Genomic DNA, 18,895 nt, shown 5'->3' on the forward strand with positions numbered 1-18,895 from the left:
GACATCATACTCCCAAATGTATTCATGTTTCCCAGATGCACACTGATAAAAATCAAAGTAGTCAGCTGTTCATATTTGTCGTGCAAACCTGTGAAAGCTGTTGTCTTGCCAGACTGTAAGAATACAATTGTTGTGTGTAAAAAGTAAGTCTGGTGACATCATATTTAAATATTAACATTTTATCAATGCCAACTCTAAACAGTGGTTTTCTCATTCTCACTATCTTGGCAATCCTCTTGTATGAAACTACAGAAGAAGAAAGGATGGGGTATTTCAAGACTAGAGATTATATTTTATGGTGAGAGGAGAGAGCTTTTAAAAAGGCATGTGGGGCAAATTTTTTACACTGAGGGTGGGTCACATGTGGAATGAACTTCCTGAGGAAGTGGTGAATGTGGGTAACATTGCAACGTTTAAAAAACATTTTAACAAGTACAAGAACAGGAAAGCTTTAGAGGGATATTGGCCATGTGGGACTAGTTTTGTTTGGGATTATGTTCAGCACAGACTCATTGGAAGGATCTGTTTCCACGCTGTCTGACTCCATGTATAACCTTTCTATGTAGAGGTAAGAAAACAAAAGGGAAAGAAGTTACTAGTAGGAGTAACCTAAAGATCCCAAATTGGTTGATATACAGTGAGATAGAGAATAAATCAGGAGATAATGAGGACATGTAACAAAGATAGTACATTAGTCAGGGGTGACTTTAATCTTCATGCAGATTGGGACAATCACATTAGCAGACGGGCCATGAGGAATAATTTGTACAGTGTATTCAGGACAGTTTTGTGGAGCAATATGTTGTGATCCAACCAGAAATCAGGGGTATTTTGGATCAGTGATGTACAATGAGGCAGGTTTAATAAATAATGTCAGAGTAAAAGATCCACTAGGAAACAGAGATCCATAATACAATACAATTTAGCTTTCAGTTCGAGCGGACGAATTTGGATCACAAACAATTATGCTAAACTTAAACAAGGACAATTAAAAAGATAAAGAGGGCAGCTTTGGCTGAAGTGGACCAGGAAAGGAGTTTAGCATCAAAGATATCTGAGGAACAATTGAAGACGTTTAAATAATAGTTTTTTGGCTCACAGAAAATAGTGAGAAAGAATGCCTCTTGGAAAGGATTAAGCCAAACATGGCTAAGCAGGGAAATTAAGGATAGCATCAAATTGAAAGATAAACATACAACTTGGCAAAAATTAGAGGTATGCCAAAAGATTGAGGAAGTGTTAAAAGCCAAAAAAAAACAAAATGAAGAGGCAGAAGATAAAATATGAAGGTAAACTTGTAAATAAAAGCAAGAATTTCTTAAAATATATCAAAAGAAAGAACAAAGCCAAAGTGAACATAAGCCCCTGAGAGAATGAGGCTGGATAAATAAAAATGGGGAAAAATGTAACGGACGAACAACTACTTTTCATCTACCTCAAAACAGATGACATGAAAAGCATTCAAAAAGTACCAAACAATCAATGAGCAAAAGGAGTAGAGGAAATAACCAAAACAATATGAAAAAAACAAACAATAACCAAAAATACAAAAATGCTAGGGAAACTCCTGGGGCTGCTAATTACCCTGGATCTGATAGGATTCATCCCAGGATATTAAAGGAAGTAGCTACAGAGATAGTAGATGCACTAGTCGTAACCTTCCAAGAATCCTTAGGTTATAGAAAAGTCCCAGTGGAGTGGAAAATGGCCAATGTAACACATTTATTTAAAAACAGACGGAGACAAAAATGAAACAGTTAACTGTAGACCAGTTTGTTTAACATCTCATTTTGCGAAAATGTTGACATCTCTTATAAAAGATTTATTAGCAGGGCACAATAAAATATATAATACGATCAAGCCGAGTCAGCATGGCTTCCTGAGGGTCTGAGATAAACAGCTTTTTAATTAGTGAGGGAATCACGGACTATGGGGAAAAGGCAAGAAAGTAGATGGTTATCAGGTCAGCTATGGTCTCATTCAACGGTGGAGCAGATTCGATGGGTTGAATGATCTACTTTTGCTCCTATATCTTACGATCTTATGGTCTAACTTACAGTTGACGCATGATGGTACGTTCAGATTCTTCATGGTAAGCCCTCTGATCACTTTCCAGATTGCGTAATTGGTGCAGAAGTTTCAGCTTGACTGCTGCTGCTGTTGCCTCAGTTTCTGTGTCACTGTCTAATAGTGCACTCTGAGAAATCATTTTTCTTTCTGCTTTGTTGAAACAAGAAGACAAAGTACCAATTAACAATTTCAAGTTTGATTTCCTTTTTCTTTTGTATTTGCCACAAGCCATATCATTCAAGAAAATGTCAAATTGCACACTAATCCGATATTTATCTCTTGAGATTATATTTCAAATGTTATGCGAAGGGCAAGACATCTCCCAAAATAGGAAAATGTAGTCAGATATCATTGGAGGAAACTCTTCCATACCTCAACAGAGACATTATTTTTGATAAGTCTGTGCCTTTCTTAGAATTTCAAGAATAGATTGCAAAATCTACAGCCTTTCAGGAAAGTTGTTAAAAATGTAATATGTACACACTTATAATTTAAACACATTAGTTACAATTAATGGATTTGAGATTAATATAACGACTTTTTTTATTAACTTATTAACTTACATTTGCAGCAAAAAAGACTACTTCTACTAGCACATCAGCCATGCAAGAAGTGTAATCTGCAGTAAGAGCAAAATACACGGGATACTAGGTATCTAAAATAAGTGCTGGCAAAACCCAACAGGATATGTGGAGAGAGGAACAGAATAAATGCTTTGAGTCCATTATGACTCTTCTTTGGAACTGAAACGAATTGGAAACATCTGAAATCTATACCTTTATATAGTACTGATGGTCAGTGTGATTCCTAACTAATAATTATCCCTTATGTATGATAACTTGTACAGAAGTTCATAAGGGATATGCTTCATTTTCTCTGTCTGCTCTGTATATGGTACATACTGATTTTTCCTAACTCAACTGTCACCATGGACTGTGTTACTTCCATGTTCTCAAGTTTGCATTATTAAATCTTCATGGACTCTGCCTACATTTGGGCTTCGATATTGCTGTCTGTAATGCAATCTATTTGCACAGACTGTTCCTAATTGAATCTACTGCATCTATGTCTTTATCTTATCTAGGAATAACTATTATCTGAGTCTCAGTAAGTCCTGAAAATACTTTGCTTACGTTGTAATATCTAAAATACCGATCTCAGTTTTCCACTGCTGTATCAGGTCTTTGATTCTGAAAGGGTTAATATTGAAGAATGTTTTAAACTCCACCCGACATGATGACATCATAAGAACTTGGATTGGGAGAATCACTCTGGAAATTGAGGCGATCGACTTATTACTTGGGTCTATTCCTAAGTTTTCTATCAACATCGGTCATACCAATGTAACTTCCACCTGATTGCTATCATACAATAACTTATATCTTGTTTAAGGAAAAGGCTTCTTCCAATTAGACTATCTTGTGGTTTTCCTCTACCATACTAGACAAGGCAAATCCCAACCTAAAGGGAAGATCGTAACAGCACCTTATCGTAAACAAGAGTATATACAGCGTATTCAAAAAGAACGGGTACCCAATGAACACAGTCCTCTGATTTCTCAGCAACAAACCCAAACAAACAGACAAAACGGGCCCAGAAACCATAACCACTCTCCCCTACATCAAAGACATTTCTGAAATGACTGCCAGACCACTCAGACCTCTTGGCATCAGGGTAGCCCACAAACCCACGAACACACTAAAACAGCAGCTAATTAACTTAAAAGACCCTATACAGACAACAAGCAAAACAAATGTCATCTACAAAATACCTTGCAAGAACTGTGACAAACACTACATTGGAAAAACTGGCAGAAAGCTAGCCACCAGGATACATGAACATCAACTAGCCACAAAACGACATGACCCACTATCACTCGTATCCTTACATACAGATGAGGAAGGACACCACTTTGATTGGGACAACACATCCATCCGAGGACAAGCCAAACAGAGACACGCACGAGAATTCCTAGAAGCATGGCATTCCAACCGGAACTCCATCAACAAACACATTGATTTGGAGCCAATCTACCATCCTCTGAGAAAAAGAACAGGAAATGACATCACCAACGCAGGAAATGACATCACCAACCCAAGGAAACCTAAACAGATAAATAGAAAGCGGGACGTAGCACCAGCGCTTCGTCGGATGCTCACTGATGATGTTACCTAGAATGGTGACGAAACGTCTGAAAACTAACCTTCCAGCTCAGCGAGCAAACTCACATCCAGAACCTCAATCTGAGCTACAAATCTTCTCAAAACTCGTTGACAATGACTAATCCATCTAACCTGCACATCCCTGGACACTATGAGGCAATTTAGCACAGCTAATCCACCTAACCTGCTCATTTAACAAACTCTTTCGTAATTTTAAAGATTCTTGAAAGTAAAGAATGACACAAAATTTAGTTTATAATTAATATTTCTGCAATGGCTTACCAACATTTTTAATTTATAACAATATCTATTGGTGTCATCACCAAAGATGTTGTGTCATAAATTAAACAGTATGGTGGTCAGGTCTTCAATGCAAGTGTGGAACACTTGGATGGAACACTGAAAAGCTGGTATGATGAGCTAATCTACCATCCAACACACACAGAAGACTGGCATGTGCTGAACTCTCATCTGTATTTTCATGGCATGTTGTATCATTGAAGACACAAATGACAGTTAATTTTACTGATGCATAAATTCCTAGTTATGGTGTTCCTTGGATCAATTTCAAATACGTTGTACATAAGCAGACACTTAACTAGATGCATTGTCACAAAACTGGTATTTCTAAGTGGTCACAAATGTCACCGTGAGGAAATATGCCCCCTAAGAAATAATAATCTTCTAAGCATTTGGAAGAAAATTGCTGCTTCAAGATTGCTGTTGCCAAATTTTAATGACACTAAATGTGGTTTAATACTTTTAACAGGGGCATTGAATATGCTGTCTCTGAATTTATTTATATCTGTCAACTATGAAGAATTTCAAAAATTGCAAAGGGCAATATTAGGATTGCAGCTGATCCTAAGGAGGAGAGTCCAGCCACTTGGGCTTCATTTCCAGCAGAACTGAAATAAAAAGTCGACTTGATAAATTATACAGAACTTTGGCTATACTACATTCAGAGAGTTGTTTTCAGTCTTGGTCTCCATACTACTCACAAGGATACAGGGACACAGAAGAAAGATGAAAGATGAAAACAGGACTGGGAGGTAATAACTAATCAGGAAAGACTGACAGACTGGGTTGTTTTCCTCGGGAAAAAAAGACAGGAGTGACCTAAAAGTGGCCTTTAAAATCTTATAAAAAGGTGTAGAGCTGGTTGAAACGTGAGCTTTTCTGCTCCTCTGAAGCTACTTGGCCTGCTGTGTTCATCCAGCTCTACACCTTATTATATCAGATTCTCCAGCATCGGCAGTTCCTACTAACTCTTTAAAACTCTTACAGTTTTGATAAGTACAGGAGGGAACCATGTTTCCCCTTGTAGGAGTGTGCAAAAAAGAGGAGTAACTAAGTCTTGGGAGCATAAACCCTTGGAGGGCGCAGAGTGGTTTGACTAGGTGATGTTTGCTCTAGAGTACTGTATACAGCAATTCAATAAACTCAACCGGTAAGACAGGCACTTGACAAAGCGCCCTATTCAACCAGAATCCATTCCTTCAGAAAAAAAGACTGGAAAAACTAAAGGCGAGCGCTCCCGAGCCACGGATCATTTTGTATCCAATTCATTGACATGGAAATGTCTTTACAAGCATCTTATGTATTTACATCGACCTCTCGTGAATTTACAAAAAAAGGTCATTTGCTTGCGCTTCAATAAGGCCAAATCGCCACATTTTCAATTATGTGAAAAATACAATTTAAATTGTTCAAAAGATACAGCTATAAATGTTACTGCTATATGCTAAAGACTCACTTGAGTGGTATTAAAATGGAAGAGAAATAAAGTTGAGATAAAATCTCATAAGAGTGCGAACTTCACGCTTCTCCCAAAAGTTTGATATTACCAAATAAAGTCTGACGTTGCCATGGTTACTAGGTCACTGTGACGGAACGGTTAACGACTCCATTTCAAAGTGACCATGGCAACTGAAGCTTGGAGACCAGGCCGCGAGAACATGAGAGCCCCTGGGCTTTCATCCAAAGAATAGCAAACTTAAAGCTTTTTAAAAAAAGTATAGTTGCCGTGACTTTCCTTTGAGATAATGAATCTTCGGCTGCGTTTCCTTCCATCTGAAATAATGCTGATTGTCCCAGGTGCCTTGGTATGTTAAATTGCCGAATGAGCTGGTAGAACATGGCATTGTGCAGTCGCAGAGTGAAAAATGCTGAATATCCACCCTAAATTCACGGTCCTAACAACTCCACCTTTCAAAAGAAGACAATATAGAAACAATTAGAGGATACTGTTAACAGTACAGTAATCCAATAGTTCATTCAAACCTAGGATTTTCTTCATCGTGAATTTTCACAATCTCAGAGAGTGCATTAAAATGGGATTTTAAACACCTGGTAAACACAGCAGTTTAGCATTTGGATAAAAATATTGAAAGTAGGGAAAATCAAAGAACTAATGCATTTTCTTCATTACACATGTATAATCAAAATATCTGTATTCAACAGTATTTAGACAGAAATAAAAATTGGTATGTCAGGTGGTGACTAATCCCAGAGTTTTAACCAGGTTGTGCAGTCTTTAGAAAATACTATCCTCTGATCTTATTTGTGTCAAGACATTTTGTGGAGTGTACGGTATTTTGAAAGGAATGCTTCATTTGTCTGATCTTATTCATTATTTGCAGAATGTGTGTTAATTTCTGTTTCCAATATGTTAATGAATCAAACATTATAAAGAAAGGATTAGTTGAGTGCATATTCTCCAAAATGACCCAAGCTCACATTAGTACCAGCCATGTTTATACGACAAACATGCTGTGTGAAATTGATATGTCGATAAGTACATCAACTAATGTTAAGTAAATGATTTTGAGAAGGGAATTCAATCTGTTTTCAAGTAACATATTTTGCTGCCAAGAGGAAATGACTTTTGTCAGACAAAATAAACTGTTCTACTGTGAAAGCTGACTCCCAGGACATTATTGTACACATTTTATCATCTGAGAACAGCTCCACACTTGCATTCTTCCTTACGTAAAGGTTTCAGTCATTGTACCAAGACAATCATCAAAATAACCTCAACAAATTTGATTGCTCCACTTTTCCCTCCAAATACCTCTCACCATCCACAGCGTTATTGTGAATGGGTGAAGTAATGACAATACTGATTTTGATTAAAACTTAGCTCATGACTGGTAACAGTTTTACCTGTATTGAAAACTTTCCTACTGGCTGCACTTTCTATGTCCTATCATCTCCAAACTATCATGGTGGTGATTTGGTCATCAACTCATCACCAAAAGAAAGTTGATCATTCTGACCTTCCAAATGACCACCACACGGCAATCTTCCTTTCCTTTTCCCGGTTCTGTAAAGTGCTATTCCCTATCAAATCTATTACCACTTTTCTAGCCGCTCACTGGTTGAATCTCTCAAATCAGTTTTCCACTGCCACAATATTTAAATCAATATAGAAACATTAAATTACAAGAAGATATTACTGTATTAATTGAATTGGTAAAAAGAAGTGGCGCATAGGTATCAAAATAGTCAAGTTCAGAGACTGATCCATACATCTTTTTATAATTTTCTTTCTTTCTGGACTTATCTCATTTCTAATTTGCGAGTAAGTGTGTTGTGTTACTATTCCTTCTTGCATTTGGTAATTTAAAAGCTTTTTCTTTTTGTTAATTCAAGAAAGCCTGCTTAAATTGGCTCATTTTAAAACACATTTATTTGCATCTGGGATAAAGGTGTTCTTTGAGAAATGAACACGTTTGCAATGAACCGAGGGGTAGATGAATAGCAAAGGGGAGCCAGTTCACTGCTCCTCATCGGGGACCTTAATGGTTTGATGTTTCCCATCTGAAAATCCAACAATTCGGGAAATTTTACTAATAAGGCTTGCCTAGTATATTTTCTAAATGGTTAAAAGCTAGCATCTGAATAGGTGCAAAGAAACTTATAGGTATGGCCTACATATCTAGTTCATTAAAGTATCATAGATTTGTGCAGAAAGAAATGAAATAGACTAACTCAAGCACGAGCATTTCAATAGAACTAGAATACACAGAATTAGAAATTATTGAACAACAGCAAAATACTACAGATGCTGAAAATCTCAAGTAAAAACAATCAGTGAAGAAAGAAATAGAGTTAATGTTTTGAGTCCAATATATCGTTATTTGGAACTGAAGAGAGAGTTCGAGATGTGGTGGATTTTCACCCATAGTAAAAGGTGGAGAGGAACAGCTGGAATTGAAGGAAAGTTCGGGGAAGGATAGAATGTGAGGTGGACCAGAGGTCATAGTTGGCACATGTCAAAATGCTATGGGCATGTTAAGAGCTGTAAAGAGGAGCAATACAGAGTAGGTGTTAATTGTAGAATATAGATCAACTCTGCTGAAGGCTAAACCAACAAAATGAGACAGTTGATTATGGTGCAAAGCAGTCACGCAGTCTGTGATTAGTCTCTAAATGTACAGGAAGTGGCATTTTGAGCAGTAAATACGGTAGATCAGATTGAAAAAGTATAAGTTAATCACTGATTCACTTGGAAGAAATTTAAAATCTTGGACAGTGAAGAGGGAGGAGGTAAAAGAGCAAGTTTTCTTGCAATTGCTTGTGAAGGTACCATGGGAGCAAGATGAGGTGTTGAGAATGGTGGAAAAGTGAACCATGCTCTGCAAAGTGAACAGCCCCTTTGTAATATTGGTAGGGGAGGATAAAGTGTGTTTGGTGGTGGCATCATGCTTGAGGTGGCTGAAATGGTGGTTGATGGAATGGAAAGTGAGAGCAAAGGGAACTCTATCACAGTTCCAGGAAGGTCAGAAATGCCTGAGGGCAGAAGTGCGAAAAATGGGTCAGACACAGTTAAAAGTCCTGTTAACGACAGTTTGACGGGTGTGGTACAGATTCCTTACGTGAGAAATGAGGAAGGAGTGTCAGAAGCACATTTGTGAACTACTTTTCAAACTTTGGAAACACACCACGGCCCTTGGGGTGAGTGTGGTATAGAATTAATAGTTTAATATCTGGACTTCTGGGCACACATTACAAAGAGAGAGCTTAGATATTGGGGCTGTATTCCTGGGAATTTAGAAGGTAATGGAAGAATTGCTAAAATTTTTCAAGTTATTAAAGAGAACTCTCAGGGTGGATAGGAAGAAATTATTTCCACTGATTGGGGAATATGGGTCTGCAGGACATAGCCTTTAAATTAGAGCCAAGCCCTTTAAATGAAGTCAGGAAGCTTCCTTCTACAAGCAGTAGTGATTGCTGAGTCAATTGCTAATTATATGTCGGACATTAATAGATATCAGTTGCCCAAAAATATTCATAAATAAGGAACAATGGCAGTTATATGGAGTTAGATCACAGATCAACTATGATTTAATTGAATGCAAAAACGATCTGAGGGATAAATGGCTTACTCCTCTTTTTGTGCTCTATTCAAGGTCACAATGACACACTCTTTACCTGTAACATTTTCTTTTTCATCCTGCTCCATCGCTCTACAGATTATAGAATGCTCAATTGTATCATCCTTTTCCACTGCCTCTTCTTTGTCTCAGCATGACCACTTCCACAGGGTTTTTAATCGTAACATAACCATAACAGTTCCAGCAATTACTTATCTTCCCTCTTTTGACCATTGACTTTGATGTCCCCTACATATATAAACCTGAACTTCTCCATGTACTCATCACCTAAAGATATGGCTTCAGTTTCCACATGTACACTGACAACTCCCTCATTGCTACTTCTCAATCTCTTTGTTGACTCTCCATGTCAACAATACCCAAAATGGATGAGCTGCAGTTTCCTCCAATTAATCTTTGGAAGAACCGAAGCCATCATCTTTGGCTATATCTGCAAATTCCATACCTGCACCATCCATCTCCTCAGACCATTTTGTCAGGTTGAACCAAAAGGTTTGCTACTTCATTATCCTTCTCAACTTGAGCTGTGATTTGCACACCATACTCTCCCCATCACAAAAGCACGATATTCACGACCATAACATTGTCTGCGTTCATCCCTGTTTCAGCCCATATGCTATTGAAACTTTCATGTCACCACTAGTCTCAACTATTCTGATATTTTCACAGCCCAGTACCTATTCTTCATTTTCTGTAAACATTAACTCATTTAAACTCGGATACCCACTCCCTTCTTGTACCAAGTTCCATTTATCCTTCATTCCTGTCCTTTCTGATTGATATTTGCAATTAGCCACAATATCTCCAATTTGACATTCTCATTGCCATGTTTGAATCTTTTCATGACAATGCTCTACCATATTTTAAACGAAACAACTCTCCCAGAAATGTCCATTTCTTTCAATCTGGCTTTATGTGCAACTTCCCTTCCTTTGCCCAACCAGTGGTGACTATGCTTAAGTCAATTATGTACTCAAATTCCCTCCCTAAACCTTTTTCAACTCCCCAGTTCCCTCTGTTCTTCATCCTTTAAAATGCATTTCTTTCAGTAAACCTTTGAGCACTTCACTTCACCTTCTCACTCTTTGTCTCAGCATCCATTTTGTCAGATTCCAGTTCTGAGCACAGGATGTTTTTCTGCATTAAAATGTTACATCAATCAATATTTTTTTGAGATGGTTAGTGAGCTGAAAATTCTTGTATATTATGCTAGAATTGTTGAAGTTATTCATTTTGACAAGTCTATTCCACTTTGCTCTAGCAGATAACCTTAATTAAAAACGGAAAAGATTACATTTACACCACCAGCTAGCATTGGGATATAGAATAGACAGGTCAAAATTGAAGAATAACCATTCATAAGGACTGAAGAATAAAAGATGAGCCAGTGCTTTAATGGAATCAGAGCCAGCTGAGGAAAGGGGAAAGAAACAAACAAGTGGACAGATGGACATACCAGTGGAATGATCATCACATAGTATTAAAGATCAGCTCAGTTAGGTGCTGAATAGGAAGGAAAATGTGTGATTAACTGAAGCAGTGAGAGACAGACCAAGAACAATTTTGGAAAATGGAAGAATTTGCAACTGCAGAAAGCATACAAATCAAGTCTGAAATTATAAAGAGTGAACTTGCATTTATACAGAATATTTCACATGCTCTTTATTCTACATAGTCAAGGTCTAAAAGAAGGCAATGAGATAAATTATTAATCTATTTTGGGTGTTCGTTGCTGAGAGAAATATGTTAGCAAGGCCACTAGGTGCAAGGTCAAAGTAGGATGTCTTGAGTATCTTACGTGCACTCATAGGACATTGGAGCAAAGAACTCTAGTCTCTTATTTTTCTGTGGATTCCCAACCACTGTGGGTTTTTGTTACTTTGTGTTACCATAGACTCATTCTGTGATTATTTCTTTGACATTGCAGCTTGATGTTCCCCTGTAATGTGGTGCTAGGTTGTTCAGACTACAAAATCCTTGATTTGATTCTGAATTAGCTGAATGTATTTCCATTGCCAAGCAGGCATCTGGTTTAACACTAAGTAAAAGGAGTTCAGAAGAAAAGTTAGCCAAGGACCAGTCTAGTGATGGACATAGAATTGCAGGAATTCTGAAGACCAGATACTTAAATCTACACAAAAAGTAAATTTAGAAATGGACAAGAATCAAACATTCATTAGGTATTTTAAGGGTTCTTTTTCTAACTGTTCTGTATCTTGATAACTTTACTTGTTTTTGTTGTTTTTGTCTTTTGTATATTAAACTTCTCTTCTGTTGTTTGAGGAACTCTGTAGCCTTATGTGAATATCTTTTAGGGAATGATCACCATGTTAACCAAAGAAAATATGATTTATGAGGGCAGATGTCATTCTGGGTTGTGACTTGTTCAGTAGTACTATCAGCTGGAATTGTAACAATTATTTCAGACAAATTTCCATTTTCAATGACTAAGATAGTTCCAGTTTCTCCACTATCCTTAAGAGAATCTTTGTTTTTCCTGATAACTTCTGCATTCCATTCTCCTTTTGAACAAATTGGCAACTTAAAAGAATTTCTTCCACATAGCATGGACCTTGATTGGGTTTACGGAATCATTGGATGATGACAGAAGATGTACCAAAAGCAATTCTAAAAGTTATTTGGATGAGTGTGCTAATGAACTGGTCAATGAACATTTGATTCTTGTCCAGTTTCTACATTTACTTCTTGTGTGGATCTAAGTATCTGCTCTTCAGAATTTCTGCAACTCTGTTCCATCACAAGACTGGTCCATGGCTAACTTTTCTGAACTCCCTTTACTTAGTGTTTCTGATTCTCAACATTAATATTTAATAGATAGCTTTAATGATTGTTCGCAGTTGTCAATTCTTACTTAGTAAATTTTAAGAAAACATGTCCCCTCTGTACTATGATTACATGTTAGTGCCTATTTCCTTCCTGATGCTCCCTCTTCTGTGGTTACTTAGCCATTCCTATTACTGCAATTAATCTTTTATTTAATTTTCAGCAATTAGCTTTGGTTTGTCCTTCCTTATTACAAAGGAGAAATGTTATTTTACTAATATGACTTCTTGGTTCTAGCCTTTCTCCTTTATTAATTTTGCATTGCTCCCTAAAACTGTTACCTCTTCCTTCTGCAGATTTCCTATTCCTCCAATCTACTTGTGGATTCGCAAATGACCATCTTCCCATTGCAACTATCTGTGTGAGATATCATAGCTATTTATAAGAACTGCTGCACTTCTGATTTTGATACTTGACACTGATCTGAATAGGTTGTTTGGTTTTCAGGAATATTATTTCTGAAATTTTATATAATCATAATTTTCCTTGCATTCTGTAAATGTTTTCTAACTTCAGCAACTTCAGCAGATCCCTGGCATTTCTTGTCTATCTTGCAAATTCGACAAATGTCAAATTGGGTTTCTTTCTTTTAATTCTAAATTTTAGTTGATAAGCTTCAGAGACAAGCTCATAAGTAATGAGTCTTTTTTTAAATAATTTTATAATCTACAGACTGTTCTTATGACAAACTTGCATACACAGTCATGGCTGTAGCTGTCAAAACACTCTGTAAGGACTCTGTAACATTATGATTCAAACATCTTCTGACCATTTTGTCTGCCTAGCTACATTTTCAAATCAGGTGAACTACCTTCTGACTCTATTTTCAGAAAATGTAGGCACAAAGTATAAGCTTTTACTTCAGGCAAATTCCTCATCAGAATCACAACCATCCTCCAAACTATGACCTCTTATTTCATTCTTTACACTTAGCTTTTTAATCAGCCAAACCTCTAGGCTAATTTCCCTACTGCTTTGCAGTTCAAGGTTTTAAAATTTCATCTCCTTTTCTATTTCAAGCTTTCTTATTTCCAAACAAAAACCAAAAGAACTGCAGATGTTGGAAATCAGAAACAAAAACCTTATTTTTTTCTACCTATTGTTTACTCCTTACCCTCTCCCCCCACCTTTCTTCTGCATAAAAACTAACATTATCCTAGCTACAATCAGTTCTGAAGAAGGGTCACTGTTACCAAAATGTTAACTCTGATTTCTGTCCACAATGCTGCCAGACCTGCTAAGCTTTTCCAGCAATTTCTGTTTTTGTTTCCTATTTCCAAGTCAGTTTTCCTTTACTTTTCCTCCCTTTTCATTTTCTTTTGTTTTTCTTTCTCATCCTTTTCATTTCTCTTTCCTTTTCTTTTTCTTCCAATTCAAGTATTTTTCATTTCTCTTTCTCTTTCTAAATCAAGATTTTTTTGGTTCTTTCTATATCTTAGCTAACTCTAGTTTGACACCTCAAGTTTCCTATCTTCTAATTCTATTTCATTGGGAGGCAATGGTCTGGTGGTGTTATTACTGGAATATTAATCTAGAGACCCTGATAATGTCCCAGAGATCTGCGGTCCATGCCCACCTGGATTTGAATTCCACCATTTTATGAAAAAATAATCTGGAATGAAGAATCTAAATGACAACCATGAATCAATTGTTGAAGAACCCATCCTAGTTCACTAATGTCCTATAGGGAAGGAAACTGCCATCATCACCTGGTCTGGCCAACATGTAACTCGGATCCACAGCAACGCTGGTTGATTCTTAAGCTGCCCTCTGGGCAATAAATACGCTCATCCCATGAATGAGTTTTAAAATATTCAGCATTTCTTCCTTGCAGAGTCTGCTTTTATTGTTAACTTTCAATTTATCTGCTAACTCTCTCAGTCCAGTGTTTTAATCAAAGATTTCAAACAGATCATGAGTATGACTTCTACTCCCAAAAAACTCTTAGCAACATTTATAGTCATCCTGATAATCTAATCCATGCAATAAACTCCCCACCCTCCCTTTACCCTTCTGAATTTGTCTGTCTTCTTTCCTTGTAGCTGCAAGAAAATAATCCATGGGCGTTGTCCTCCAAAAGTCCTCACCACCACTATTACTCCACAAGGAAACATTTTGCATTAAACTGAATGGGTCAAGTTTTCTTTTTCAGAGAGACTAAAATGCAATTTGGTAAAAAGGTAATCTATTTTTTAAAAATGATATGAAAGAAAAATTAGTGGGATAAAAAGTCTGGCACCCTATCAGACAACTACCCTATCACTTAGCATGGCCTGACTTGCAGTTCCTCTCTACCATCAACCTCTCATTGCTTTCTCCCCTGGTGTGACTCCCATCACTTTCCTTTTCGCCCTAAGCCAGATTCTCCCTGACAGCCTGCATTCATTACTGACCCCTAATTCTCCTTGAGATCAGAGAATCCCTACAGTGTGGCAGTAAGCCATTTGGCCCAGCAAGTCCACACCAACCCTCCAACAGCATCCTACCTAGATCCCCAAGCCCCCTGCCCTATCCCTGTAACCCTGCATTTCCAACAATTAATCCTACTAGCCTTCACATCCCTGAACATAATGGGGCAATTTAGCATGACTAATCTACCTAAACTGCATATCTTTGGATTGTGGGAGGAGGCTGGAGCACACAGAAGAAACCCATGCAGACACGAGGAGAATGTGCAAACTCCACACAGAGAGTCACCCAAAGGTGGAAATGAATGCAGATCCTTGGTACTATGAGACAGCAGTGCTAACCACTGAGCCGCTTGGTGTTGGTGAGCTGTAACTTGAATTACATTAATTGCAATGAAGTCTATTAAGTGCTGTCAAGAATAGAGTTCCAGGAATTTGACCCAAAAGCAATGAAAAAACAGCAAAATATTTCTAAATCAGGATTTTATGTGAGTTGGAGGAGAGTTTGGAGGTGGTATCTCCAGGTGTCTGCAACCTTGACTTTATCAGTTGTACAAGTTGTGGTTTTGAAAGGTGTTCTCAAAGATACTTGCCAAGTTGCTTCAGTGCATCATGTAGATTGTACACACTGCTGCTACTGTGTGTTAGTGATAGAGCAAGTTAATTTTTAAGGTGGTAGAGGGAGTGACAATCAAAAGGATTCCTTTTTCATGGACAGAATCAAGCTTCTTAAATGGTGTTGGTTCTCTATTTAATCAGACAAGTAGAGAATATCCCATCGAATTCCTGACTTGCACTTGTAAAAGGCTTTGGGGAACGCAGAAGTGAATTACTTGTCACAGATGATTGAGCCTGTGACCTGCTCTTGTAACAAAGACAATAATGAGGTCAGGAGCTGATTGGTCTTGGTAGCACCCAAACTGAGGTTAGTGAGCAGAATAGTGCAAAGCAAGTACTGCTTGATAGCAATAGTAGTGACACCTTTCATCACTTTACTGATGATTGACGGTAGATTAGTGAGGCAGTAATTGGCTGGGTTGAATTCCTCCTGCTTTTTGAGTTAATGACATATCTAGGCATTTTTTCACATGTTGAGGTTAGTTGGCTCGCTGAGCTAGTTTGTTTTCCGCAGATGTTTCATTGCCCTGCTGGGTAACATCGTCAGTGCAGCGTCCGATGAACCCGTTATCAGAGGCTGCACTGATGATGTTACCCGGCAGGGTAATGAAACATCTGCAGAACAACAAACCAGCTTGGCAAGTCAACCAATCTCAACACCCACAGCCCGAGCAATGAATCTACTCCAAAACGTTATAGAAAATTTTCCACATTTTTAGGTAGATGCTAGTGTTGTAGCTGTATGGAAACAGCTTGACTAGAGCTTGCCACTAGTTCTGGAACATCTTCAGCACAATTGCCAGAATGTTGTCAGGGTCCCAGCCTATGCAGTATCCAAAGCCTTCAGCCGTTTATTAATATCACTGTGGTGATTCAAATTGGCTTAAGACTGGCACCAGCGATGCTGGGGACCTGTGGATGAGGCTGAGATGAATCATCCACTCAGGCCTTGTCATGGAAGAAAGTTGCAAATGCTTCAGTCTTATCTTTTGCACTCATGTATTGGGTTCTCCCATCATTGTGGCTGGGGGTACTTGTGGAACCTCTTCCTCCAGTGAGTTGTTTAATTGCCTGTCACCATTCACAACTAGATGTGACAGGACTGCAGAGCTTGGATCTGATCTATTTGCTAAAGAGTCATTTAACTCTGTCTATCACTTACTGTTTATGCTGTTTGGCATGCAAGTATACCTGGTGTTGTAGCTTCACCAGATTGGTACCCTATTTTTAGATATATCTGATGTTACTCCTGATGTCCCCTTCTGCACCCTTCATTGAACTGGGATTGATCCCTGTCTTGATGGACTTGGTAGAGTGGAGGATATGCTGGGGACACAAAGCTGCAGATTGTAATTCAATACAATTCTGCTGCTGCTGATGTCCCACAGCACCTCCTGAATGCCCAGCTTTGAATTGCTAGATCTGTTCAAAGTTTATCACATTTAGCCTGGTGTTAATGCTACACAACACATTGGAGTATATTCTCAGAGTGAAGACAGGGCTTTGTTTCAACAATTTCTGTGTGGTGATCACTCAGATCAGTACTGTCATGGACAGAGGCACCTGCAGCAGGCAGATTAGCAAAGGTGAGGTCAAGCATATTTTTTCTTGTTGATACCCTTACTGCCTGCTGCAGACCTAGTCTGATGGCTATATCCTTTAAGACTCAACTAGCTTGGCTGGTAGTGACACATCCCTGCAATTCCTGGTGATGAACATTGAAGTCTTTCATCCAGTTTCTCTTCAATTCCCTTGCCAGCCTCAATGCTTTTTCCAAGTAGTGTTCAACACCAGGATGTCTGTACCTGGTAATCAATTGGAGAGAGTTCCTTGCCCATGTTTGACCTGATGCTATGTAGTCTTCATTAGGTCAGGAGTCAATGCTGAGGACTCACAGGACACCTCTCTCCCAACTGAATACCACTGTGCTACACCTCTACCTGGCCTTCCCTGCCAATGAGACAGGACTTACTACTAATCATGATGGTGTTGTCTGGGACATAGTGTATCAGGTATGATTCCATGAATATGACAATGCCAAGCTGTTCCTTAACTGTGACACCTGTCCAAATTTTGGCACAATCCTCCAGATGTTCATAAAGTGGTCTTTGTAGGGTTGACACAGCTGAGTTTTGCAGTTGTCATTTCCTCAGCTTAGGTCAGTGCCAGGTGGTTGTCTGGTTTCATCCTTTTTTTGAGTTTTCACTATCATATTTCAGCATCTGCTGCATTGGGATTTGTATCCAGCTCCCCAAAACACTATCTGGGTCTCCAGATCACCCTTCTAGAAGCAATATCACTACACCAAAGTCTCCCATGAAGGGAGACAGATATGAGGAGTTTTTATTTCTCTCACAGAGGGTGATGAGTTTTTGGAACACTTTTCCTCTAAATGTAGTGAAAGTAAAATCTTTGAATATTTTTAAATATGAGGTAGATAGATTCCTCTTAAAAGAAAGGTGAAAAGTTATTGGGAGATGGTGGGAAAAGACAGTAATCAGATTAAACATGACCTTGATGAATGGAGAAAGCCTAAGAGGATGAATGGCCTACTTCTGCTCCTAAATCATATGTTCATATGTACATATGTTGGTATATGTTGTTGAATCACAGCTCTGCAGCAGAGAAAGGCAGACTACTTAAAGTACAGACACATGAATTTTGCTTTTATTGATCAGCAAGCATTGATATTGTGCAGTTATGTCAACAGTTTTCTTTTGACAATGATTGATAAGCATTTTTAATTAGACACTCTAGTCTGTTTAATCTCTTTCCGTTTGTGAATGATTTGAACATATTGGCTTGTATTTGTAATCTCTCAAACATGCCAATTATTAAAACAATATTTAGACAACATTAGTATATAATTTAATTCCTAGTATTTGTTAATATCGGCGCTTTTGAAATCATTCCCAACCTTAAAAAATAATTCTGATCTTCAAATGTTCAAGTTTATTATTAGTTTTGTCCACCTAAGTTAGTTAGAATTGGAACAGCCAAGAGTTACAACTGCACTTTGAGGGCTCCGCATATGCCTATCTGTGAAACATGTTGGAGCATTCTATACTTAAAGAAACTATATGAATGCAAGGTACTGTTGTTCATTCCCTACAAAGACAACAATTTACATTTATATAACAGTTTGGAGGGAGTGAATGTGCCAAGGGGCTTCATATTCCATTAACAAGCAATCTTTCATACTCAACCATACAAGGAGGCTTTAGGACAGATGGCCATAGCTTGGTTGTAGAAATAAATTTTCAGGATCTTTACTTTTTCATTCTTTGCAGTAATGGGATCATCACTGCCAAGGACAGCATCACTGCCAATACCTAACTGCCCTTACCTTGAGTGCTTTCTAATCCAGTTTAACGGGCAGCTAAGATCAGCCATT

At 38.0% G+C, this 18,895-nt stretch overlaps 1 protein-coding gene across 1 annotated transcript in view; it reads right to left on the reverse strand.

Moving 5' to 3' along the window:
• LOC125464308 (coiled-coil domain-containing protein 63-like) overlaps nt 1-9,699 on the reverse strand; it is a 73,524-nt gene extending 63,825 nt beyond the window's left edge. Inside the window, exons 1-2 of the mRNA XM_048556614.1 lie at nt 9,669-9,699; nt 2,058-2,220 (exon numbers count right to left, since the gene is read on the reverse strand). Of these exons, the coding sequence (XP_048412571.1) occupies nt 2,058-2,220; nt 9,669-9,699 (194 nt within the window). The remainder of the gene's footprint in view (nt 1-2,057; nt 2,221-9,668) is intronic.
• Nucleotides 9,700-18,895: the final 9,196 nt, after the last annotated feature.

This window comes from Stegostoma tigrinum, chromosome 26 (genome assembly GCF_030684315.1).
Source record: "Stegostoma tigrinum isolate sSteTig4 chromosome 26, sSteTig4.hap1, whole genome shotgun sequence".
In the NCBI taxonomy this organism is placed as follows: Eukaryota; Metazoa; Chordata; class Chondrichthyes; order Orectolobiformes; family Stegostomatidae; genus Stegostoma; species Stegostoma tigrinum.